The 26,114-nt window shown below is 39.5% G+C and overlaps 1 protein-coding gene across 2 annotated transcripts; it reads right to left on the reverse strand.

Moving 5' to 3' along the window:
- Window positions 1–119: 119 nt before the first annotated feature.
- Window positions 120–20,628, reverse strand: sp1 (sp1 transcription factor). 2 transcript variants are annotated; one of them, XM_079857291.1, is made up of 7 exons: window positions 20,528–20,628; window positions 19,906–19,985; window positions 16,106–16,150; window positions 14,679–15,924; window positions 11,475–11,616; window positions 8,434–8,627; window positions 120–1,454 (listed from the first exon to the last, which is right to left on the reverse strand). In XM_079857291.1, exons 1-7 carry the CDS (start codon window positions 20,577–20,579, stop codon window positions 1,147–1,149), a joined length of 2,067 nt encoding a protein of 688 aa, XP_079713417.1. In that variant the 5' UTR covers window positions 20,580–20,628; the 3' UTR covers window positions 120–1,146. The 2 variants fall into 2 exon arrangements, with proteins under 2 accessions (XP_079713417.1, XP_079713418.1); XM_079857292.1 differs by lacking the exon at window positions 16,106–16,150 and having other exon boundaries at window positions 20,528–20,617.
- Between the last annotated feature and the right edge of the window lie 5,486 nt (window positions 20,629–26,114).

The following is a 26,114-nucleotide window of genomic DNA, read 5'->3' on the forward strand; positions in this document are numbered from 1 at the left end:
GGTTCTGTGTGATTTGGACAACTTCAAGTTACGCCCACTTCCTGTTACGCCCCTCTCTTCAGTCTCTTGCAGTCCGCAGACAGACCCATCTCGTTTTATCATGAATAAACACAGCTATGGACCAATCAGACCGTTTAATAAGCAAGCATAAAAAACTGCTAGGAGTCTTTCTGAAGTTCATCTTAATTTAATAATTATGAATGCTTAACACCAAAAGAGTAACATTCACCTGAGTTAACATGTAATGGAAAGTGAAGAGCTTTGGCTTGAACTCCAACTCATAAAAGAGCCCTCTCTTAATAAAGGGTTTAAGGCATTTGTATTTTAACAGGTTAACATTTTCCCTATAAACAAAGCATGACTGTTTAAGACCACAGTGACCAAGAAAACTGGGACAATTAGCATTAAGCAACTCAACTGCATGTATTTACTGTAACTTAAATGTGTTTTGTATATCAAGACAAAAGAACTAAAGCAATAAAAAACAAAACAAAAAAAAGTTATGGAACACCTACATAATATAAAAATGCTGACATTTAAGACTGCATAATTCATACATTCACGAAACAAAGGTAATTTCAGAATATGCAGTTTTCCATACTTAGAAAAAATATAACTTATGTACAAAAAGCATCAAATCTTTTTGTTTCATCTCATTTATGGTGATTAATACACGGAAGCATGATGGCTTGTAAGTAAGGTATTACAGATTAAAAAGATGACTATGATATCACTTTCACACAGTTTTTTTTTTAATCTTTCCATTTGTGTTTGTTGCGTTGTAACCCAATATATCCAGACGTCAAGTGGACCACTGAGTGATGCTTACCGTGACACACCACAATTTCAGTTCGGGGAATCGGTAAAAGAGGGGAAAAGAAAGAAAGCTGAAAAAACTTGGATTCAGAATATACATGGGAGGGATGCAAAAAAGGCTGGCGTCTCAAAGAGGACGAGGTAAACGAGCACCTTTAAGGTGCACTATCACACCTCTTTCAGTCCCCTGTGAAACCATTTGTCATGGCTGTCGCTCACCGGAGGCTCCGCGCCTGAACCGCCGTTTTGATGCCTACAAACTGCAGTGCATTCATTCTTCCCAGTCAGATCTCTCAAAATGCTCACTGCACTCTCGCCACCCAAAGTGCATTAATAGCCATTGCTGTTCAGATTGATGGAGTGCAGATCTGTGACTTGCATGACGTTGATGCCACTGGGCTCTAACCGCGTGAACCCTTCGGATGACAGCGTGCCCATAGTAACTAGCGTCTGCTGGTCGGTGGTCATGTCGGCCGTGGCACAGGTGTCGGCCGAGCTCGCGGTCGTGACGGTGGTGTCGGCGGCGCTCACTGTGCCGGCGGATCCTTTCTTATTCATATGGGTCTTGATGTGCTTGGACAAGTGGTCGCTGCGCATGAACCGCTTGGGACACTCCGGGCACGAGAACTTCTTTTCACCTGTGAACAGACAAAGGGCAAGTTTAACAGTTTTGAATCAGCTTGTTCATAATAAGAACCAGTGCAAAACCATGGTTTGTTTTGTTAAATAAAAGCACTAAAGGGGTCAGGAATATACAGTCAAACCAAAATGTATTCAGACACCTTCAACCTCTCACATTATCACAGTTTATTCGCTAGAGTTTAGAAAATGGTAATAAAATATGAGTTATGAACTCAGTTGATATTTGACTGGTTTTGTCCGTCCTTCTGTTAGACTGTCTCACACATGAATTATGTTGAATATCTGTCAGCTGTTAAATTTAACTACACAATTAGATAATACCAGTTTAGCTCAACCAATCACCAAGCAATGCTTCATTTTGTTCAGTCTGTGTGTAAAAAGAGCATTAGCAATTAAAGACAACACACTTCAGCAAAACATGATCAGCTCAAAGTGTCTGAATCATTTTTGGTCCCAAATGTTACTGGTAGTCACTGTATGAAGATTTTTTTGGGTATAATATGTCATATTTTGCTCTCCTCACTTACATAAATGCACACACTAGTAAAGAAATATAAAAAAGGATTTCTGGTGTCTGAATAATTTTTGGTTTGACTGTATATATGCTAGGGCTGGGCGATATATCGATATAAAAAATACATCGATATATTTTTAAATGCGATATGAAATTAGACCATATCGCATATATCGATATAACGTTAGCTCAAATTTGCGCTCTGCTCCCCGCGCCTCCGCTCCTCCTTTTCCACTTTGCGGGTGTGTTTAGAGCATGTTATGTTACGAGAGGCGAAATACCAGTCAGTGACATAAGTGTACGCTGAAATAAAGTCTTTCACCTCAGAAAAACGGACTTTCACCTCAGAAAAACAGACTTTCTTGTCCTGTCCGCCGTTATCCTGTGCTCAGAGCGCACACTCAATTGCACGCGCAAATGCGGCGGCGCGCGCTGTGTATCGCCTCACTGATCAAGTGCAAAAGAAACTACGAGCATGCAACGCCGTTACGTTGTAAATTACACGAAATAAAAGTAATGCAGGTATGATTTTCATTCTATTCACCAGGAGCAGTTTCCATGTTTCATTAACAGTTATTGTTAATATTGTGTATTCACCATGGCAACTGTCGTTTCCATATTAACCCCAAAATGCCACTTCATTTTCACTTTATGTTATTTTTTATATTTATAAATGACTGTAGTGGCTCATAACAACATTGTATTAACAAAAACTAGTTTGGCACTGCTATTTAATAGCTTTAGCATAGGCCTAATGTTTATTTATTAGTACTAGTCTTTACTATTAGTCATATTCTTACAATTCATGTTAAGTAAAGGGGAAAAGTATATATATATGTGTATATATATATATAGGCAAATTATAACATGTTTACACAAAATTTGTTTATATATATTCAATGTAAACTTTGATAATCATAATTAATAAATCGCAAATAACAATTCGAAGGGAATAATCGGCAATTATGATTTTTGTCATAATCGTGCAGCCCTAAGGTGAAGAAACCTGTTTATTATTTATTCATTTGATTTTGCAACTGTTCACTGAAATAGCTGGTTTCAATAAAACTACTTTTAACATGTCATATTTGGCTTTGGCTTTGACTGAACATTTGCTCTCACTGTGCGGAAAAAATATCGGGATATATATCGTATATCGATATTCAGCCTAAATATATCGGGATATGACTTTTGGTCCATATCGCCCAGCCCTAATATATGCATTTATATTAGAGGTCGTTATGATATAAATAAAGACTAAGCTTCAGAACTCAAAAGTTCCTTGATAGTATTTAAAATCATCTTTTATTGATACCAAGCTGCCAAACGACTCGTTATACACTTTTGGGTTTTTATTACCTGATGTCAGTTCACCTTTAGTGCTTAATCCTGTTCTGTACACACAGAGTTCAGTCATTTACAGGAGTGACACCCGAATTAACTCCTGAAAAACTCCTGACAAACACATTTACAAAAATACCATTAGGTGTCTACAGCTCTAAATTGAACAACTAGTTGTTAATGACGTATTTAAATGCACGTCTCTGTTGTGTACGCGTGCGGTGTGGGAAAACCAGAAGGAAAGAGGAACAAGCCTCAGCTCGTTCATGTTGCCAGATCTTCCTAGAAAAAACAAGCTAACAAGCCCATAATAAACTAAGATAAATGCAAATGCTTTATATTGAAAACAAGACCAAAATATCAGGATCCACACCTGCCTACTCGATTAACTCCATAAACTGGATCACTTCACCAGCCAAGCTCAAACAATAAGCCGCAAAACACGTTTAAGAATTTTAAATAATGACAGAATTTTCATTTTTGGATGAACTAACCCTTTAAATTGTCATAATATGTCAAAGTTTTACTGTTTTTACTGTATTTTTGAAGAAATGCGGCATGGGGAGAAGAGATTTCTTTCAAAAACAAAAAAAAAATCTTAATTATTCCAAAATGACTGGTAGTGTACATTTACAGATATACAGCATTTCCATGTTAAAGGGATAGTTCACCCAAAAATGAAAATTCTGTCAGTAATTACTCACCCTCATGTTGTTCCAACCGCGTAAGACCTTCGTTCATCTTCGGAACACAAATTAAGATATTTTTGATGAAATCTGAGCTATGTCTCACTCCTCCATAGGCTGCTATGTGACCGAAACTTGCTGGCCCAGAAAAGTTATTAAAGAGATCGTTAATATAGTCCAAGTGACTCCAGTGGCTTAATCTTAAGTATATCAAGCGACGAGAATACTTTTTGTGCGCAAAAACAAACAAAAATAACGACTTTATTCCACTTTTCATTTCCTTCTCTCTGGGCCTCGTAGTGTTTTTGCGCTGCGCGTCTGTGTTGTACGTCATCACGCATCACACACATGACCGGCGTCGACCAATAGTGAGCCTACGTGGTGACGTGTAACACAGACGCGCTGCGCAAAAAGACTACGTGAACCAACTAGAGGCCCAGAGAGAAGGAAATGAAAAGTGGAATAAAGTCGTTATTTTTGTTTGTTTTTGCGCACAAAAAGTATTCTCGTCGCTTGATATACTTAAGATTGAGCCACTGGAGTCACTTGGACTATATTAACGATCTCTTTGATGACTTTTCTGGGCCAGCAAGTTTCGGTCACATAGCAGCCTATGGAGGAGTGAGACATAGCTCTGATTTCATCAAAAATATCTTAATTTGTGTTCCGAAGATGAACGAAGGTCTTACGCGGTTGGAACAACATGAGGGTGAGTAATTACTGACAGAATTTTCATTTTTGGGTGAACTAACCCTTTAAGAATGCACAGATCCAAAAAAAAAATGTTTTACCTAATAAAGACTTTATAACTGACTGTTTATTTGAATATTCATCAAGATGGACATTGATAATATTGTGTGTATTTGACCGTTCAGGGAGCTGGGTTATCAAGAACACATATGCCTGTCAGACAGCGTGCAAGTACACAAACATTGAGTTTTTTTAATCACTATTTTTAATATTAAGCACATCCCGTTTCTTTATTGCACTAATGCATAAAAATGTAGGTGTCCTGCAAGCTTCAAGACTATATTTACATACAATAACAATTTTTTTTTACTCTATTTACTTTCGCATGCCATTGACGAGATTTTCTGTCATTTATGTGACGCTTTCCTGTCATTGACAAGTTTTTCCAGCAGTCATACAGCAGGGGGCGCTGTTACAGACCTGCTGAAATAGCACAGCATCTCTGAATCCAAAAACAAACGAAAATCCACGTAAACCAGAAAGAGATTTACATATTAACACAACAAAATATTCTAAGGGACCGTTCGGTATTTATGGAAGGGGCCACCGGAGGAAAATAGGGGAGGGTCATGTCTTTTTTTTCTTTGTTGAGGGGAGGGTCATCCAACTTTTTTTAGTCTAGGGGGAGGGTCACCCAACTTTTATATTCATTAAAACAGCAACATTTCAAAGTGTCTTGTTTGGTGCTATTTTTTCCCATTTAGCTCCATGTTGATCTCGCGTTATCAGCCCCCCCTTCGATATCAGATGGGTCTGACCCAACAAAAATCCAGTTCGGCGCTGTTTGACAGTGTGCGCTTCAGTTCGCGCTTAGAAAAAGTGCAGCATCATGTCAGAACAGAACGCCAAAGAAATGTTTACCCGGCAATGCTTTAAAGCACGAGCAAATAATGAACTTTTGTTAAGTGCACAGTGTCCTGTGAGTAACTCTACCGCTGCATTAACATGTGATGTGAACGTACGTCGAGTTTAACAGTATTGGGACTGAGGCGCCAGAACTGCTGATAGAATGTGCGCTGTAGGGCAAAACTGCATATTTTAGTTTCCATTCTTATTTTGTTTCCACGATGTGTAAGATGTAGGGCTACCACCAGCCGCGGCGCTACCATTGGGCCCGGGTGGGCATTTAGGTCCGGGCCCACCCATTTTCTATAGCCTATGGTTTTGTACGTTTCTTCATTCGGATCTATTTGCAATGATCGATCCAAATTCTAAACAAACAGTTTACATGCTTCGTCCTTGTTACATTATTCATTAAGATAATAATTAATAAATGCACGCATAATTATCAGTGAACTTGATAAATGTTGCAGATATGTTTTACATGCATGCACAAACAAATGCCTTTCAACTTGTGTGTGCAAAATTCAGAATAAAATGAATGTGCAGCAATTTGTACAAATACAGAGTCTGTAGGCCTACTGTGTTGTTACCATTAAATAAGCTCATTTAGTTTCATTTTTGTTAAAATATAATAATGTTATTTTTTCATGTTGATTATGAAAAGTGAACCGCACACACGAGTATACGCAATATCGAGAGACATGGAGCGGGTCAGACATGATTTTGACCACTTAATTAAGTTTTGTTTTGCAGAAAACGATTTTTTTAAGTGAATTTCGTTTTGTATAAATTGTATCTTAATTTTAATATTTTTTCTTATCAACCAATTGCCAAATACCAAATATCAGACAACACAATCATAGAGGCGCCCGCGTGGTCACTTGCACTGCTCGTAAACAGGAGCGCATCTCATCCTAACTTAACGAAACTCAGCATATGCCTCACATACATGAAATATATCTTAAGAAAGCTTGAAATGTCTTTTTAACAATTTAAAACGAAAGGAAATAGGCTACTCTCTGGTTATGTAATGATGTGCATTTCTCTCTATAGGCGTGTTCACTACTACGGAGATGGCGATCGTCAACTTCATCTTTACAGCTGTTGTTGCTGTTAATAAACTAAAAATAATAGGCTTATAATTTTATTAAACAATAAATTAAATGAAATTTTTATTGTATTAAAAAAGCAACAAAAAAATCCTGTTTATCAATATTGTGTGTGTGTGTGTGTGTGTGTGTGTGTGTGTGTCGAAAAAAAAAAAAAAACCGTCAAAAACCCCACTGTCAGTGTTTTGTTCAATATAGCAGGAGACATTTTAATTGTTTACTAATAAAACAGTTATTTTTTATGTCAGTGTCGGCTAGACAGATGAAGTTGACGACTCGCGATCTTCGCAGCGCTACCACATCTTTAAATCACTATTAGTAGGCTATTATTTAAGTTAAAATAAAATACATAGACCTACACCACAAAAACTAGTTGAGGATAAATTCGTTAAAATTGGGCGATTCCAGTGAATGGACGTGACATTTGCAGTCAAAACTTAAAATAAAAATTCTCAGATAATGCATTTATTTGAAACGTCTGGAGTCAAGACATTAGAAAAATATCAGTCTACACATGCGTTTTATATTTAATATGAGGGAAATACACATGTGACGTGACACACAAAAAATCTTTAACTAATACGGACGTGACAGTTCTCCATTACGCACGGACATGACTGCTTTGAAGCGACTTTAAAAATTGCACAGAGACCTCAAACAGAAAGCACAAAGCCTTTCTTTAAAGTGAATTTCGTTTTTTTATTAATTTTATCTTAATTTTAATCAATGTTTCATCTGGATTTAATAAATAAGAAGTAGTCTAAATATAGTAGAAAATAGATAATCATGACACGGAGGCGCGGGCGAGTGAACTGGACTCTTGTCTCATAAATGAACCGAAACTCAGCGTAAGGTAGCCTATGCTACTTGCCTCATAGACCTGAGAAATATATTGAAATGTCTACTTTTAAACATGCAGAACAATTCAAAACGAAGGAAAACAGACTGCTTTCTCCTTATGAAATGTGCATTTCTCTCTGGCGCGTTCTGAGAAGATCGCGACGCATCGTCAACTTCATCTTTGCAGTCGACACAGAAAACACTTGTTTATTAAAAACAATTAAAATGTCTAGCTATATATGACATATTAATAATCATTACTTTTGCCGGTTCTTTGTGACAGCTTTTAGATGCTTTATTCGCAAAGCCACCCACATGTTGAACGAGTCACACCGCATCAGCACCGAAAACATGATTTTTTTTCAAATCTAAAATAAAAAATCGTGATACGAACCGAATCGTAGGTTTGGTCTATCGTTACAGCCAGATGAGAAAGCAAGAGTTTATGGTTTAAAAAACAAACAAACAATGGCTATTTGAACATCTTTGCCAAGCGCAAACCAGTACAGAATTAGGCTAATCAATAAATTATCGGGGAGGGTCATGCCTTTTTTCACAATCATTCTGGAGGGTCATAGAAAAAATTATTGCTGGCGAAGGGAGGGTCATGTCTTTTTTGACAACAGATCTCAAAACTCCTCCGGTGGCCCCTTAAATAAATAACGAACAGTCCCTAAGGGCTATGAAAGTTTTCTGAGTAAGATCAAAAAATGCTGGCTGGCACTTTTTTAGTAAACGTTGGTGGGGAAAGTTAATTGACACAATATATATTGTCATACTGTCCATCCTTCCACCTTCAGTTAAACATTCAAAACTGGGCTTGAACTGAAACGCACAGCAAACTTTAAACTTGATGAGATCACACAGCTGTGTCAGGCTCATGTAAACTCACCCGTGTGTGTCCTCTTGTGTCTCTGCAGCTCATCAGAGCGTGTGAAGCGTTTCCCACAGAAGGACCAGGAACAAACGAAGGGTCTCTCTCCTGTGTGCCAGCGTAAGTGTGCCCGTAGATGAGATGTTTTCCCATAAACCTTGCCACAGCCAGGAATATGGCAGATGTGCTGTTTCTTCTTAGAGGGGTCATTGCTGCAATAAGAGAAGAAAAAAGGACACGTTTAGAAACTCAGCTGTAGTTTAAAGCTGCATATAAGGGATAATGTACAGTCAGGTCATTTAGTGAAGTCTCGTTTACTTATATAGAGCTTTATTTGTCTAGTTACTCTTGCCTTTCTATCAGCTGAACCAGTCTGGCCATTCTCCTCTGACCTCTGGCCTATTTTCTCTTTTTCAGACCATTCTCTGTAAACCCTAGAGATGGTTGTGTGTGAAAATCCCAGTAGATCAGCAGTTTCTGAAATACTCAGACCAGCCCGTCTGGCACCAACAACCCTGCGACGTTCAAAGTCACTTAAATCATCTGTTTTCCCCAGTCTGACACTCAGTTTGAAGTTCAGCAGATCGTCTTGACCATGTCTATATGCCTAAGGCTTGTTTACACCTGGCCACTTCATGCGTTTTCTGTGACCGGATAGCTATCGGATCGTGAAAGACCAGGTGTAAATGCCCTCCGAAACGCAATCGAGACGGATTTGAATCCGATCGCTCAAACCACATCAGGAGGAGGTCTGGGCCACATTCCAGACGAAACTGGACAAGTGTAAATGCATCTGGTTGTTGAAACCACATGTAAATTGTACTCCTCTCAACAATGCTAAAAAATAAACGTGCGAGAGGGTGCTATAGGCTACATGTCATATTATAGCCAGATATTATGGCGTATCACCGCAGCTGAGCATCTATTCATCAAGCTAACGCGCAAACTATCGCAAATCACAGTGAAAGTCAGTCGCAGACGCTTAACACACAATCATCTTCATTAAAAGTAAAGAAACGAAATGATCTTACCAGGACTGTTGTTGCTCTCTTCTATTGCGGTCTTTGATTTTTAAATTAGCTGATGAGCGATAAAATACAGCTCATATTTGTTACTTTCGGTACTTTCGTGAACTCCATAAAATCTGCACATAGAATTGAAGATTTTGCGAAAACACATTTATGTGACCAGGTGTAAAAGAAATCATTTTGATAAATCAGATAGCTAACTGATCAGTGAAAACACATGAAGTGACCAGGTGTAAACAGGACCTTTATGTATTGAGTTGCATTAATGAGCAGTTACTGAACAGGTATATCTAATAAAGTGGCTGGTGAGTGTATACTCTGGGTTGTAGTCATCTAAAGCAAACATTTGCTGGGAAAAAGGGACTCATAAGGGCCGCACACAGGACTGCATTTGTCCATTCAACTGCGCTACTTTTCCCATGGTTTTCTATGAAAACACAATTTTGTCCCTTTCACTTGGGTCTCACATCTTTTGCGTCTTGCGCATGACACAACTTTCAAAATACACAACGTGCAAAAACATGTTCTGTGTGAATGCCCCTAAGACTCTCACTTCAGAATTAAACAGCGCACCTGTCCACTGTACGCCTCCTTAATTGACCCGTCGCAGGGAGTTTGATTGACAGGCGATCTGACCAATCATAATCCGCCATCCGCCATTTTGTCCGACAAAGCAGTCAGGAGAGTAGGGGCCCTTTCACACCTACCTTGTTTGGTCCGGACTTTCGGACATTTCAGTTTGGTCCGAATAAAAATTACAGGTGTGAAACCTCCCCCGGACCACGATCCGGACCAAACGGACGAAATTTGGTCCGACGAAAAGAGGTAGTCTCGGTCCGGATCAAACTGAACAAAGGTTTGGTTCGTTTCTAGTGTGAAAGCATTTTCTGTATGGTTCGGACTTTCGAACCTTTTACAGGAAGTTCCGGTGGTTCCCGCGTAGCCTAAACAACTGAAGAAGAATGTTTATGTGCAGTCCTGCCCACAGCGTTTCTTCCAGCTGATTCGCACACGCACACACACACACACACACACGTTTACATGCACGTTATTAACTCGATTATGCCGAATAAACTGACAATGCATGTGGTCATGTAAACGCATTAACTCGTTTTCCTTTATCAGAGTCAAGTCATAAGTTTAAATATAACCGATCGACCTTTAGATTTTTGCCTCTGATTTCTCCCGGCATTTAAAACCCGCGTTATTTGGGCTTATTGAAGTGCGGTGCGCATAGTGAAGTGCATCCAGACAGAGAGAGAGCACTGGTAGGAGGACATATATCGCAGACTCCGACTCTTTCTTGACCCAAGAAATTAAAACGTGTTCTCATCTCGTGCAGAAGTACAGTCAAAATGCTGCATCTGTAACGGCAAGAGAGGATAATGTGTGTCCGTAAATTTCCCGCTGACATGTTGAAATACTCCGAGTCAGATACAAGAATGATTAGGATCTTTTTTTACCTCACTATACCAGGAAATAACCTGATTTAGCCTATTAATAAACACTCCACCTTTGCTAGCAAAATAGAAAAAGATTCTCATTTAAAACGAAGTAATAAAACAAGCAAATTGATGAGTAAATAAGCAAGTTAATAATCAGTAAGTAAGTAATAAATAAGTAAGCCCCGCCCCCCTCACGATAATATCGTGTATCGCCGATCTCACAGGCTGACGATAGGACGATATGAAAATGGAGCATATCGCCCAACACTAGCCACAAAACAGTATTTATTGTTTCAATTTCTTTAAAAAAATAACCAAATTTGAAAGGTAAGACTTCGTTTCATATCAAAAGTAAGCTGATCTGTCCTGTCTGTCAGTGTTTTGTCAGTGTCCTCTCTGCTCCGCGACGCGTGTTCGATGTATGAACATGGTGTGTGGTATGAGAGCAGAATGGCTTGTCAGACATAGCAACAGTGACTAAAGGGGGCTGGTTTTTGCGAACGGTCAATTGCAGTGGATGTTCAAGCTTTGTGCAAGCGAACAAGCCTTTGATATTACAAAAGTATTGTGTTAGCTTGAGTCGTACCGTCCCTCTCCGTCTTTGCAGTACGGGCAGGTGCAGGCTTCCCTGCGTGTGCGTCTGCTGGTGGTGGTCGGGCTGCTCTCCACATTCTCATCCATCACACTGTTGTCCTCCAGACCGTCTCCACCCGCAGCACTCACGTCACCTGCGGAACAAACGCTACACATCACACCTCTACACATGACAAACACACATTCAAATACAGCAACAAGACACCAGGAAAATTACAGAGAATTAACAAAACTGACAAACGTAAGGGAACGGCTGCTGACAGTGAACAAACATGTGCTGCAACTAGTAGTAAAGAGAAGATCGGTTCACGAGCCGCTTGAACTGGCACTAAAGCGATCCATCACGACACACTCGCACCAAAACCACATTTATTGTTTAAATTTCATAATAAAGAGAATTTGAAAGCTCAGACTTTGTTTCATATCAAAGGTAACAAAGCACATAGCTTATTGCGACTCTTGGATGGCAAGTGCACTACAAATAATAATTAGTGAACTTCTGTTCCCGCAAGAATACAGGACAGACTAATAGATCGATTTCGGGATTTGACTCGATATAGGTTCATCAAAATGAAGATATATTAAGTGTAAAGAGATGTGTAGTTTGTTATAACTAGGGATCAGAGGTCACGTTAACCGGAAATTTTAGCAGTGACAGAAATATCTGAAACCTGCCCATCATTTTGATATTACACAAGTGATCTGATTGTAACTAACAACTGTAATTCTCACCCCGTCCACTTGGTGGTGAGCGCACTTTTGCTGTCAAGTTAATGGTCAATGAATGGCTTTTCTGAGTTCCGTGACATTGTTTACACGCTGTTTATTTACGTCTTTCTGCGGTTGAAACACTGATTGAGCGATTACACGAGACATTTTTTGTTTTGTAACGTAGTAAAGAGGAAAAAGGATACTCGCGTTACGCTTCGCTTGAACTGAGGCGCTAAAGTGATCTCTCGCACCACATTACCGCCAAAACGCTATATAGTTTGAATTTTGTGATAAAATTTACAGAATTTTAAAGCTGAGACTTTGTTTCATACCAAAAGTAACAATCAAAAAGCTTATTGCGATTTATTGGACAAACATTCAAAATGGAACCTGAAAAGTGACCTACAGTCTCTGTTCAACTTTCTCTTAATAAATAAATAAATAAATAAATAAATGAATAAATAAATAAATAAATAAATAAATGCATAATCTACCCTATTGTCCTGTAAGGTCGTGAATAAAAATGAAAATGTGAACAAAAACAGAGCCAATTAAATGGCTTATTATCATTAAAATATGAAAATTAAAATGACAGGTAATAATAGATTACGTCAAAATGCCAGACAATGCGGAAGTCTAGCACGACCTCCGCTAGGGATGCACCCCTAAATGAAAATTCTGGGTCAAAACCGAAAATTCTGGATGCACTCGGCTGAAAACCGAAAGCACATTTTAAAAATTATTTATTTTTTATTTTAAATGAGCTTTTTTATAATTGTATATTAGACTTTTTAATGAAATTCAATAATTTTAATGATACTGAGCCAATAAAATAACCACACTTATCGAAAGTAACACACTAAAATTGAACAGAAAATATGTACATTTTAAATATGAATATATTATTCAGATCTATGCAACAGAATCAGATTTAACAGATTTATTTTTTGACAAATTATCCAAAACATATAGTCCTACAAAGCTATTATTAAAGCGTGAGCAGAGCGTAGCATGGAGTGGATCAGTGAACAAGAGACTGACGCCGGTTTCACACTGCATGCGTTAGCAGAGCGTAAGCAGCGCAGGAGCAGAGCGTATGGTGAGCGGGAGCAGGACACGTGCGTTTTGCTTTCACACTAGCAGCGTTTGTCACGCGCGGCTGAACTGCAGCGTGTTTACAGACAGAGTACTCTATAATGGGTAAGTTTGCATTGCTTTATTTCGTTTTCAAATACATTTAAGAGAAAAGACTTGTCAAGAAGCTTATTTTATTAATAATTTCATTTATATAACTTTTGGTTCATCTTTGTTTTTATTGTTCGGGCAACAAGTTTTTGGACATTTATTTTCTTTTTAAATAGTTTTTTCATTTGATTGACTGTTTAAAACACAATAGATATCATCAATGCGCTTTTTGGGTAAAACTGCGGTGTATTTTGGCCATGATCAATGCATTGTCACTTTAATTCAGCGTAAGCGGCGCAGCAAAAATAGACTGGGCACCGAAACTATCGCGGCACTGCTGCTCCTGCTCTGCTCCTGCCTCTGCGTGCGGTGGGAATGCTCTAATCTGTTAACGTGGGCGCCGTAAAAAATACACACAGCTTACGCTCTGCTAATGCGTGCAGTGTGAAACCGGCGTAACACTGTGGATCAGTGAACACGAGTGTGCGTGTGTGTGTGAGACGCCCTCTGGTGTTCAGATGATTTGGCGTGTGTGTGAGACGCCCTCTGGTGTTCAGATGATTTGGCGTGTGTGTGTGTGTGTGATAGAGGTCTGCTACCCGACCCGAGCCCGACGGGTCCCGAAAAATGTGCGGGTTTCGGGTCGGGTTCGGGTTAATGTTTAATGAACAGCCTCGGGTTCGGGTCAGGTTCGGGTTTGTAACTAAGAAAAACTAAATAGGGTATATATAGTTTGCGTGCCGTGTGCTTTGCCTGCTTGCTGTATTGTGGTGACCGGCATGCGCGAGAGAGAAAGTACATGCGTGCGCAGATGTGCAATGTGCATAGGCTACACAGACCACAGACACACAGGCTCTCTCTCTCAAATATTATATATATATATATATATATATATATATATATATATATATATATATATATATATATATATATATATATATATATATATATATATTAAATACAACATATTGCAAAAATGGTATTTGCTGTGAGAAACAGAGTGGACCTCGGGTTCGGGCTTAACATGTAAATGTAATTGTCGGGTCGGGTCGGGTCGGGTTAAATGATTGCGGGTACGGGCCGGGTTCGGGCTTCAGTTTAAAGCCCGTGCAGACCTCTAGTGTGTGAGACGCCCTCTGGCGTTCAGGAGCAGCATTTACTACCGATCAGCTGTACTTCACTGACAAGCTGCACATAAAATAAATCGCAGCCTTTGCCAAATCGCGTGCGCTTTCATTGCGATTAATCGCACAGCCCTAATAGAATAGAATAGAATAGAATAAAAGCAAAGCAGACTAACCTGTTGTATTGGAGATGGTGATGGGAACCCCCTGCAGCTGATGCATCAGTCCTGCGCTGCCCAGTGTGTTCAAGTTGATGGTCTGAAGGCCAGAGAGCTGCATGGTTCCAGGTGTCCCCGCCTGAGCCAGTGTGATCTGGGCGTTAGCGGGGCTCTGCAGCTGAAGGGTCTGCCAGCTGACCTGGCCATTCGGACCCACGGTACGGATCAGGATGGGGCTTCCGTTCGCGATGGTCTGAATCTGAACATTTTGCACTCCATCCTGAGACAAAGTCTGTGTTGCGAACATCTGACCTCCGGCCGAGACCGAGCCGGGCTGAACGGTCTGCAGGACCTGCTGAGGCTGAATGAGAATCTGCGCTTGACACTGTTTCTGCCCGTCTCGATTATCAGACGCGACGGACATGTTCTGGAAGGGCTTTCCCGTGTCTCCTTTGCTACTCTGGGTTAGTGTTACGATGCCTGACGTGGCCGTTCGTGTGCTGGTAGAAGTAGTGCAATACTCCACTGGAGTTGTAGACGACGTGCACTGGAGAAGCTGTTGAGATGTTCCTAAATTTCCTCCAGCGTTCGGATCACTTCCGGGCGTACCAGAGCTAACCGGGAGAAGAGTGATGTTAGCATTCAGAGGAACAGGCATGTTGGTGAGGAACTGCGTCTGACTGGGAAGCACAGTGCCACCCAGACTGATGTTCTGCAGAGGTATTGCTTGCTGGAAAAGGCCTGGGACGGTTAGGATGTTTCCAGCCCCAGTACCTCGGTTAGCGGGGGCAGCGATGAGCTGCTGGTTTCCATTAGGCGAGGACACGAGCTGAAACTGCCCAGATGCTGTGTTTGACGCATCCTGAGCCGTCTGAGCAAACTGGAGCTGCTGTCCATCTACAGTCTGAAACTGTGGGATCACCTGATACTGGATATTTGGCATCACACCAGAGAGGGCAGTGAGCACCTGTTGACTTTGTAGGTTTTGTGAGGACGCCATCACATACTGGGGTTGCAGCACAGCTCCAGTCTGTCTGCTTTTGTCCTCCGAGGGAGAGGTTGCGCTAGTGGAGCCGGTGGCAGCCTGAGAGCTTGCGGGTATGATGTGCCAGCCGTTGGAGGCATGTGTCAGATGAGGGTGCTGGAGCTCGATCTGTGTGTCCTGTGCCTGGCTTTGCCGTGTCTGTTGCTCCACAGTGTCGTTTTCATCAATCCGACTGCAGGTGGCAGCTAACAGCGCTAAAGGTGAAGGCTGCTGCGAGTCCTGGGGAGGTAAACGTGCTTTTGAGCCATTTAGGAGATCATTATTATTGCACGTTTAAAAATAAATAAATAAATTAAAGTCACCTAGTTCAGTTTATTTATACATTTACAATACATTTATCAAATCAAGCATTTTTCTTTAAATGACAGAACTTCAATAATTACAAATAAAATGTTGTAACCATGTATGTAGAGCTGGGCGGAAGGAAGGTATATATCATTTGCATCTATAATTTTTGACAAAGAGAAACAAAAAGCAAAAAAACAAGTGTTAATGTTGTATGTTCAGAGGTAGAATGTTCTGCACACACATTAAGTCTCTGAAAACATGTTATTGTTGTTTCTTTTACCTGTAAAAGAATCATTATTATCACGACATTCAAACAAGAAGAATTCAAGGTGAAATTGAGGTCCAACAAAGAATATTTAAATACATATTTTTGTAAAACGAAGTCAGAATCCACTCAAAACGCTGGAGTTTCCCTCACCCCTTTTAGAGAAGGGCGTGTTAGAACTAAACTGATGGTTTGCTCAAGGCTGTTGATCTGCTGAACTTCAAGTAATGCTATAACTTCTTGTTTTCCTGTATTCTGCTTCAGCTCTTTCCCTTGGTAAACTGTATGCATGCATGTATGTGTATGTTAGAGTAGTTTAAGTGTTTAGTCTAGTTAATAAAATCTTGTTCATGTCACACGTAAAGTTGTCCGTGTTTCAAGCTCATATCTGGAGTCCCTAATCATGCAGATCTTGACGACATTAGTACTGTACAGTAAGAAAAACATTTCCCATATCCCGGAAATGTACATTTCTTAGAATTAATAAACAATTAACACTGAGTGTTCACGGGACAAACAGGTTAATTGATTGTAATATTAATTTACAACATTAAGTTTATTCTATTACCTGATCCATATATTCATAATCAATGATAACAAGTTATGATTGATTATTAATATTTCTTTAGAGCTAATTTGCTACACAAACACAACAAACAACATAGTTACTGTTTTTGACCATGGTAGTGAGGTGCCATGGATGGTTTTAACTGTGGTTATCATGATCCAAATTCTATGGAAGACCAATGGTTAATTTTAATCCTAACTCAAACAGTCAGAATATTTATATTTTACCCTATAAAAATGAGGTTGATACAATTTTTACAGATGTTACCAATTTTAAATTGTAATGCATTAATTTAGACTTTCTCTAAAATTTCCAAACCCATTATATACTCCCGGAGAAAACATCTATTAATTAACCTGTTAATAAAGAACAAATTTAATTCTGCATCCCAACTCAAGCTACTGCTACCGTCACTCAGCACAAGCTACTGTCAAATGTGCATTTCTAAGAAACAAAACATGTTTGTCATGTTTGGCAAGTGTTGTCATGCTCTGATGAAGAATAGTCTGATGATAAAACCACAATTAACTGCCTGGTTTACTTTAACTCTGCCTTTAAACTTGTAAGAAATATAGATTTAACATTTATTGTGATAATAATTATCAACATCGACTGATATGAAAATTGATCGTGCTCTTTTTTTTGCCCATGTCACCCAGCCCTATTCAGACTAACTCCTTGCTTAGCAACACTGTCTTCAAGCTGTTGCTCTGCCATGACAGTTGCTGACCTGAAAGAGAAAACTGACCATTAAAAGACGACAAATCCCTCCGCATAGCACTGCGCGTCAACTCTGGGAACTTGCACTGCATGAATTACGGTGTGATGCATTTTTAAAGTGCGCCGCCGCACAAAACCGAGCTCTGGTAAGTAGCTGGAAATATCTGCATTCACATGCTTTCAGAAAGTGTGTGTGAGTGTAACTGATGATTGCGCTTCTCAAAAGCATCGTAAGCCCAGATCGTAGAAGCATTGAGTCTCTAAGGCTAAATTCACACTGCGAGCCTTAGTGCTCAATACTGATTTATTGCTCAGATTTTATTTGTATAGCTGTTCACATTGTAGTTTTAAAGGGGACATATCATGATAAATCCACTTTTTTAGCCCTTAAATTAATTTTGTTGTATATTTGGAGTGTTTAGAAGTACAGAAAAGTTGAAATTATTCTCTTCAGGTGCTTCGTTGATATCTTTATATTCTGTTTTGGCCTTATTTTTCAACCTGTTCCGATTTTTCCGTTATCTATGACGTTTTGTGAACTATTACGTCACAGTATTTGCAGCGGAACTGCCAAATAAGGACATTGACTTCCAGCCCAACACTTCGAGCAATCCGCCATTTTTATTTCTCGCTGCAATTTTGTAGTCCAAGCTAAAAGATGCAGAAGTTACGAGAGGGTAAGTTAAAATGTTCGGTTGTTGGATGTAGTAACCCACACGCTTCATTACACCGTCTAATGTAGATGAACTGCTGCGCTTGTGACAGGGCGCATGTTTAACTGAAAGAACGAGCAGAGAGAGAGAGACCCGGTCGTGCGCACGCACTCTCTCTCTCTTCGGAGCCAGGCGAAAGTGTAAACAAGACACCGTCTCCAAACTAAGCGCTGTCTTGCTCTCTCTCCCTCGCACATATTAATCAAAATAAATCGACACGGTGGTAAAAGGTCGGAAGACCAAAGTTTCATGTGTAAATACAGTAACACACCATTGCGATACATCCATATGAAGACGTTGTTCTGCAGGTTCGTCGTCTTCATTTTCATCTCGCTCCGGCTCCGACTCTGGCTCGAACATGTAAGGCTGGCTGGACAAGTCTTCCGTTGTTGACATTTTGTTAATAACGTGTGAATAAAAAGTTTCTGTGCCGCTAGATAATCGTATCTCTGCTATCAAACTACAAAAATGGCCGAACGGGGTGGAGTTGAACAGAGTGTCACCTCTGCAACCTGGAGAGGGGGCGGGGTATGAAGTATTTAAAGAGACCGCACCAAAACGAGTTGCTCTCAGACGCACATCAGAAAAGGGGTAGAAAAGGGGCCTGTGGAGCTATAATAATGAGGAATTCAGACCGAAGCATTGCAGTTCTGCTTTATATAGACTACAAATGTATGATTTATATGTAAAAAGGAACGATTTAAAAGCATGATATGTCTCCTTTAAATCTGGCCAATATCAGATTCCAGTGCAAACAGATCATGGCCCTGAACTGACCCGCATGTGCAAAAGAATGATAAAAAGTCATACAGAAGAAAACACGGAGGACATTGTGATTACGCGTTTATTTATAGTGTGATCTGTCGCGGAAGCCAGCGAATTTATGCACAGGCAATATAAAAAACAAAAAGAGAGCAGAGTTTTTAAACATTTATGATACGAGCCCTCATGTTGTACATATAGAGCTGTCACAGTAATACTAATGAGCTCTGACACATCACTGTCCTTTCGCAGCGGTCTTGATAACGTCAGGTATGTAAAATCTTTGAAGTGACTGCCATGAGACCAGGATTGTGATAATTGAGTGACTTAAAATTCGCATGAATTCTAACATGTCTGTTCAGACTGTGGTGGCATTGGAAATCAGCCCAACATATGGAAGTGGCACAAACCAGAATTGAAAAGATCAGATTCCATGTGGTTTGTGCTGTTCACAAGGTCAGGAGAGACACAGATCTGAGTCACATGTGAGCAAAAAAAAAAAAAAAAGGAAAAACGGATTTGTGTCACATTTTCCTGCAGTCTGAAAGATCAACTTGGCTCACAATGCTTTTGAGAAACACAGCCCTGATCTCACCTCCAGTGACAGAGCAGAAGCATTGCTTTTGTTTTACTTTCAGTGACAGTTTTAAAAGTAGATTCTCCTTCCTGGTCCACCCATTTCCCTCCCACAATCCACCGTGAGCCTCCACAGCAGGAAGTGGCAGATATTCATAACTTCACAATCAGACCTGCCTACATTTACAAACTCACAACTGCATAATATAGAGGACAGACACAGTTATTACAAGCGAGCAAACACAGCTAACTCCAAAGTGAACAGTTATAATGCTGTGAAACACACGAGAGCAAACTTGAGCACTTACTTGAGGCGTGCTGGAGTTTCTCTTCTGAATGAAGCTCGTGTCGTTCTCCACCAGCGCGGCCATTTGATTCTGCTGTTGATCTGACACACAGTCAACATAAACAAACTCAGTGCAAACTCATCAAAGCTGCATGTGTCTTTAACGAGTGTGTTCACGGATCATCCGAGGAGTTAGCCGAAGAGTCCTGACACGCGTCCAGAGGCCATATTCCTTTACTAACACAACTTTAATACGCCAAATCGCTAACGTCCATTCGCTAGCTTTCGTGATCTTATAAGCGTTGTTTATCATCGCTCGTGTTATATAACTCAATGTAGGTCGCTGTAATGATCAACTCAACTTCCAAACTTAGCAAACAAGCTGAAGATTACGGTCACTCACTCTGGAAAAAAAACTAAAATCAACCAAATTCACGACGAACTCATTCAGATGGCTCGTATTAGCTATTACGAGGTGACCGTTGCTGTTTACGATCACTTGCGAACAACATGATTTAGTGTTTTGGGCGAATCGATGTCAGTGTTTGACAACATACATATCGCATTAAAATCCATCTAGTACAGTTGTCCTTCGTGATGATTAAAGCTGATGAACACACTCAGATAGTATAAAATGAACTCACCGCTCATAATGTGTGAAGGCGCGAGTTTTTCACGCTTCTTTAAGTCTGTCATGAACTCTCAAACAACTCAACCAAACTTGATGAACAGAAAGGACGGAGTCAGTCAAAGCGGCGGGGGCGATGGACCAATCAAGACACGATTCGCTTTCTCTCGGCCAATAGGATTCTTTGCTTTATCCGTTGTCATTTTGACGTTTAGAGATACTTTCTTATCATCTCGCTTCTGTGCAAGTATGTATGGGACAGTACTATGAGCTACCACAAAACAATATAGCAAAGAGTAGCCCAGGCAGGCTTAAAACAAAGATACCGTATTCATAAATTATTAAAGGGAAAAGGTAAACAAATAAATGTAACTAATAATAACAACAACAATCAACAGTATCAAATAACAAAAATATTTAAATATAAACAAATAATTATAATTACAACAATGGTAATAAAATAATCATAACAAAAATAATTACAATAAGTTAAAAAAAAATTACAGGAGATAATACAGATACTTTTTTGTCATCTAGTAATACTTTCTCAATTTCAGACATGCCATCATCATCATCATCAGTATATATGGAACATTATTTTTTGCCAGTAAAATCACTGGACTGAAAATATCTTTGTCTATGTGTGTCAAGTGTTGTTAACTTGGGCATTGCAGATAGAGATCATATACAGCATACAAGAATTTGGTCATGATCTAATAGATTTGAACTAGGGCCTCTTTATCTGCAGTCTACCACTGAGCTATGCCTATAATGAAAGTTCAATACCTCTTAAACCTTTTTTTGTGAAAAATATAATAAAATTAATTCCCTTGTTTCCTTAACTAAAGCTGTGCGATTCATAATAGTCCTTTACATTTGTTCCTTGTTAGACTGTACGAACATGATTCCTGTTGTAAGCCATGTCACACTGTAAGATCTCAGTCATTAATGTCAGACCGTACGACAGTCAAGACACGTTAAAACGGACGCACTCAAGAAAACTTGTCCGGAGTTTTACATCATGAATCAATGATACGTATGTTACAGTGAGCTGCATTACACGCAGGCTATATCTCTAATGTTAATTTTGGTCATGGCTTGTCTTGAAGAACAAAGACAATTTGATGGTCGTCGTAGAAGAATTCACACTGCAGGACTGTGAGACTGTGAGTCAAATCATCTGACAGAAGATTAATAAATGACCAGAATTTCATCAGAGGTCAAATTTTATTACAACGGTCAATAATCGGCAAACATGCCAAACTAACGATCAAAGACTTCAGATTTTATCCTATAGGATCAAAGGAATCTTTTGGGATTTTCAAAATTGGTCTCAGACGGCAAAATTCTACAGTTTGAACTTGGCGGAAACTAGCATAACTGTACCAAAGATCACATTGGGACATGATAAAGGGGGCACTCAGATTTGAACCGAGGACCTCTTGATCTGCAGTCAAATGCTCTACCACTGAGCTATACCCCCTTTTGGTAACTTCTTGTAAAGTAAAAAAAATCCCCGTAATTTTCTCAAATACATCAGCATAAGATTAAGAATGATGTGATTGGCTTGTTGGAAACTAGCATAAAAGTACCTAAGATTACATTCTGCATGAGTCATGATCAAGTGGGAATTCAGATTTGAACCGGGGACTTCTTGATCTGCAGTCAAATGCTCTACCACTGAGCTATACCCCCTTTCAGAGAACCTTTTTCAAAGTAAAAAATCAGTAATTTTCTTAAATTCGTCTGAAGATGTTAAAAGAACAAAGTGTTTGGCTTGTGGGAAACTAGCATAACAGTACTGTAGATCATTCTGGTGAATGATCGTGTTTGCGTACTGTATGGACACTACAAGACACCGTACCTGAGGAAGTGCGGATGCGCATTAGTTTTGCCCATCCTGTGTGCACATCTCCAGCCAAGCTTGCTGCCTGTGGCTGTGTAAGTTCATTATACTCAACAGAGGTTTATGTAATAAACACGTTTGGCTTGGATTCAAATCACGGACTCCTCACTCATTTCTACACGGTGTCAGAAGATGAAACGGATCTATCGCCTGTGAGTTTCATATGTTTTTTTTCTGACTCGAGCGGAGAGAACTACTAACGTCAAGTTAAAGTTACGATTAAAGACGTGATGGTGGATGGATTTCGTAGACCAGACCCCCTTGTTTTTGACGGGAACCTCGCCGAGAATTGGCAGATTTTTGAACAAGAGTATGATATCTTCATAGCAGCGGCGCACTCTGACAAGCCTGCCAAAACAAAGGCATATATCCTCCTCAATCTCGCAGGAACAGAGCCCATCGAACGGGAGCATTCATTTGTTTACGCAGCGGAGGTGAGGGCGCCAGGTGAAGAGGGAGCCGTTGTCGTTCCAGCTGAGTCCAGAGAAGACCCCGAGTGTAACCCTCAACATAACAAAACTATGGAAAGACACAAATTTCATTCATGAAATCAAAAGCAAGGTGAAACTATCGAATCCTACATCAGTGACTTGAGGATCAAAGCTAACAATTGTCACTTTGGAAACCTGACAGATGAACTGATATGTGACAGAATAGTATGTGGCATCAGAAATGACAGTATACGAAAGGCTTTGCTACGTGACAGTGAATTAACTCTAACTAAAGCCATTACAATCTGCCGCACATATGAGATGACTGAGGAAAGTAATAGGACGCTAGCCATGGCCCAAACAGCCACCACTGTTGACGCAATTCAGTCAAATTCCAGTGGGTGGCGACAGAGGTCAAGATATAAACCTCAAGCAGGCAAATACGAGACAAAATCTATTACAAACTGCAGCAATTGTGGAAGTATCCATGCTGCGCAGAGAGACACGTGTCCTGCTTTTGGCCAGCAATGCCATAACTGTAAAAAATTCAATCATTTAAAAAAATGCTGTAAGTCAAGTCAAGTCAAGTCAAGTTTATTTATATAGCGCTTTTCACAACATAGGTTGTATCAAAGCAGCTTCACAGTAATAAAACAATACATCAATGTTTGTTTCTAGTGGAACGTCCACGTTTGGTAATGCTGATCAATAGTATCGTTGATTGATTAATTAAATTAAATATTCCCAAATATCCCCAACTGAGCAAGCCAAAGGCAACAGTGGCAAGGAACCGAAAAACTCCATCAGGACCTAATGGAGAAAAAAAAACCTTGGGAGAACCCGGGCTCAGTCGGGGGCCAGTTCTCCTCTGGCGTTTATGAACTAGAGGTCGGATTTAACTGTAAGATTAAAAGTATTATATGAATGCCTGGCTGAAGAGATGCGTCTTTAATCTAGTTTTAAACTGGGAGAGCGAGTCTGAGCAACGAACAGTATCAGGAAGGCTATTCCAGAGTTTTGGAGCTAAATGTGAAAATGCTCTCCCTCCTTTGGTGGATCTGGATATCCTAGGTATGACCAAAAGCCTCGAATTTACTGACCTTAAAGAGCGCAATGGATTATAGGGCGATAGAAGATCGGTTAAATAGACTGGAGCTAAGCCGTTTAGGGCTTTATAAGTCAGTAGCAATACCTTGTAATTAATACGGAACTTTATAGGTAGCCAATGTAGTGATGATAAAATTGGTGTTATATGATCATATTTTCTTGATCTAGTAAGAACTCTAGCGGCGGCATTTTGGACTAACTGTAGCTTGTTTATTAAGGATGCAGGACAACCAGCCAATAAAGCATTACAGTAATCTAGTCTCGAGGTCATGAATGCATGAACTAACTTTTCTGCATCAGAAACAGATAGCATATTACGTAGCTTAGCAATGTTTCTAAGGTGGAAAAAGGCTGTTCTTGTAACATATGAAATATGATTTTCAAAAGACAGGTTGCAGTCTAATATAACACCCAGGTCTTTTACTGTAGAGGATGAAGTAACAGGACATCCTACGATGTTAAAGTTGTATTGTAAGAGGTTTTGTGGGTGGTTTTTTGAACCGATGATTAGTACCTCTGTCTTGTCTGGATTTAATAAAAGAAAATTGCGCGTCATCCAATCTTTTATATCTTTAACACACTCTGTCAATTTGGATAATTTAGCGTTTTCATCTGGCCGTGATGAAATATAGATTTGAGTGTCATCAGCATAACAATGGAAACTAATTCCATGTTTCCTTATAATATTTCCAAGTGGCAGCATATATATTGAGAATAATAGAGGGCCTAACACAGATCCCTGCGGCACTCCATAGTTTACTGGAGTTATGATCGATTTTTCTCCATTTAAATAAACAAAATGGTAGCGGTCAGATAAATACGATCTAAACCAGCTTAGTGCTTGTCCTTGAACACCAGTATAATTTTGTAGTCGATCTAAGAGTATTGTATGATCTATAGTATCGAACGCAGCACTAAGATCAAGTAAAACTAGTATTGAGATACAGCCTAGGTCAGAAGATAAAAGTAAATCATTTGTAATTTTAACAAGCGCAGTTTCAGTGCTATGATGCGGCCTGAATCCAGACTGAAACTTTTCATAGATGTCATTTTCTTGCAAGAAAGAGCCCAGTTGAGCGGACACAGCTTTTTCTAGTATTTTAGACATAAAAGGTAGATTTGAAATGGGTCTATAATTTGCTAGATTATGTGGATCTAATTGTGGTTTCTTAATGAGAGGTTTTATAACTGCCAGTTTAAATGTTCTTGGAACATAACCTAAAGATAAAGACGAGTTAATAATATTGAGGAGAGGCTCCTCCACTATAGGTAACACTTCTTTCAAAAGTTTAGTTGGTATAGGATCTAGTAAACATGTTGTTGTTTTAGATGAAGTGATAAGTTTATTTAACTCTTTTTGTTCTATAGTTGTAAAGCATTGTAATTGTTCTTGCGGGGTGATAATTGAGGCTGAATTATAAGACGCAATTGAGGATTGAACGTTTACAATTGTGGTTCTGATGTTTTCTATTTTCTCAGTGAAGAACTTCATGAAATCATTACTACTTAACTGGAACGGAATATTTTGTTCAGGAGACATCTGTTTATTTGTTAGTCTAGCCACAGTGTTAAATAAGAACCTAGGATTGTTTTGGTTGTTTTCTATTAGTTTGCGGAGATGCTCAGCCCTGGCCTCTTTTAGGGCCTTTTTGTAACGTGACATACTGTCTTTCCATGCGATTCTAAAGACCTCTAAGTTAGTTTTTCTCCATTTACGCTCTAAATTACGGGTTTCTCTCTTTAGAACATGCGTAGTATTGTTGTACCATGGTGCTTTACTTTTCTCTCTAACCTTTCTTAATCTAATGGGTGCAACAATATCCAATGATCCAGAGAGAATGGTGCTCATAGTGCTAGTTAATTCCTCAAGTTCATCTGTTTGTTTAGGTTCACTGAGCAGCTGAGACAGATCAGATAAGCTATTTGAAAAATTATCTATGGTAGATGGAAGGATTGTTCTGCCTAATCGATAACGCGGCGCAGCATGACATATTACAGGAGTACGTAATATGCAAGTTACCATGTAATGGTCAGTGACATCGTCACTTTGTGGAATGATATCTATATCGGTTGGATCGGTTCCATGTGATATAATTAAATCGAGTGTATGATTAAAACGATGAGTTGGTCCGGTAACGTTTTGCTTGACCCCAAAGGAG

This window comes from Squalius cephalus, assembly GCF_949319135.1.
Source record: "Squalius cephalus genome assembly, chromosome: 22".
NCBI lineage: Eukaryota > Metazoa > Chordata > Actinopteri > Cypriniformes > Leuciscidae > Squalius > Squalius cephalus.

What these genes read in the sequence shown, in the direction of transcription:
- sp1 (XM_079857291.1), bottom strand. Translation starts at nt 20,579, where the DNA reads ATGACAGACTTAAAGAAGCGTGAAAAACTCGCGCCTTCACACATTATG. An exon ending in TGCAAAGACGGAGAGGGACG is followed by an intron (nt 8,628 to 11,474) that starts GTACGACTCAAG and finishes CTCTTATTGCAG; the next exon opens with CAATGACCCCTCTAAGAAGA. An exon ending in ACACAAGAGGACACACACGG is followed by an intron (nt 1,455 to 8,433) that starts GTGAGTTTACAT and finishes GTCTGTTCACAG; the next exon opens with GTGAAAAGAAGTTCTCGTGC.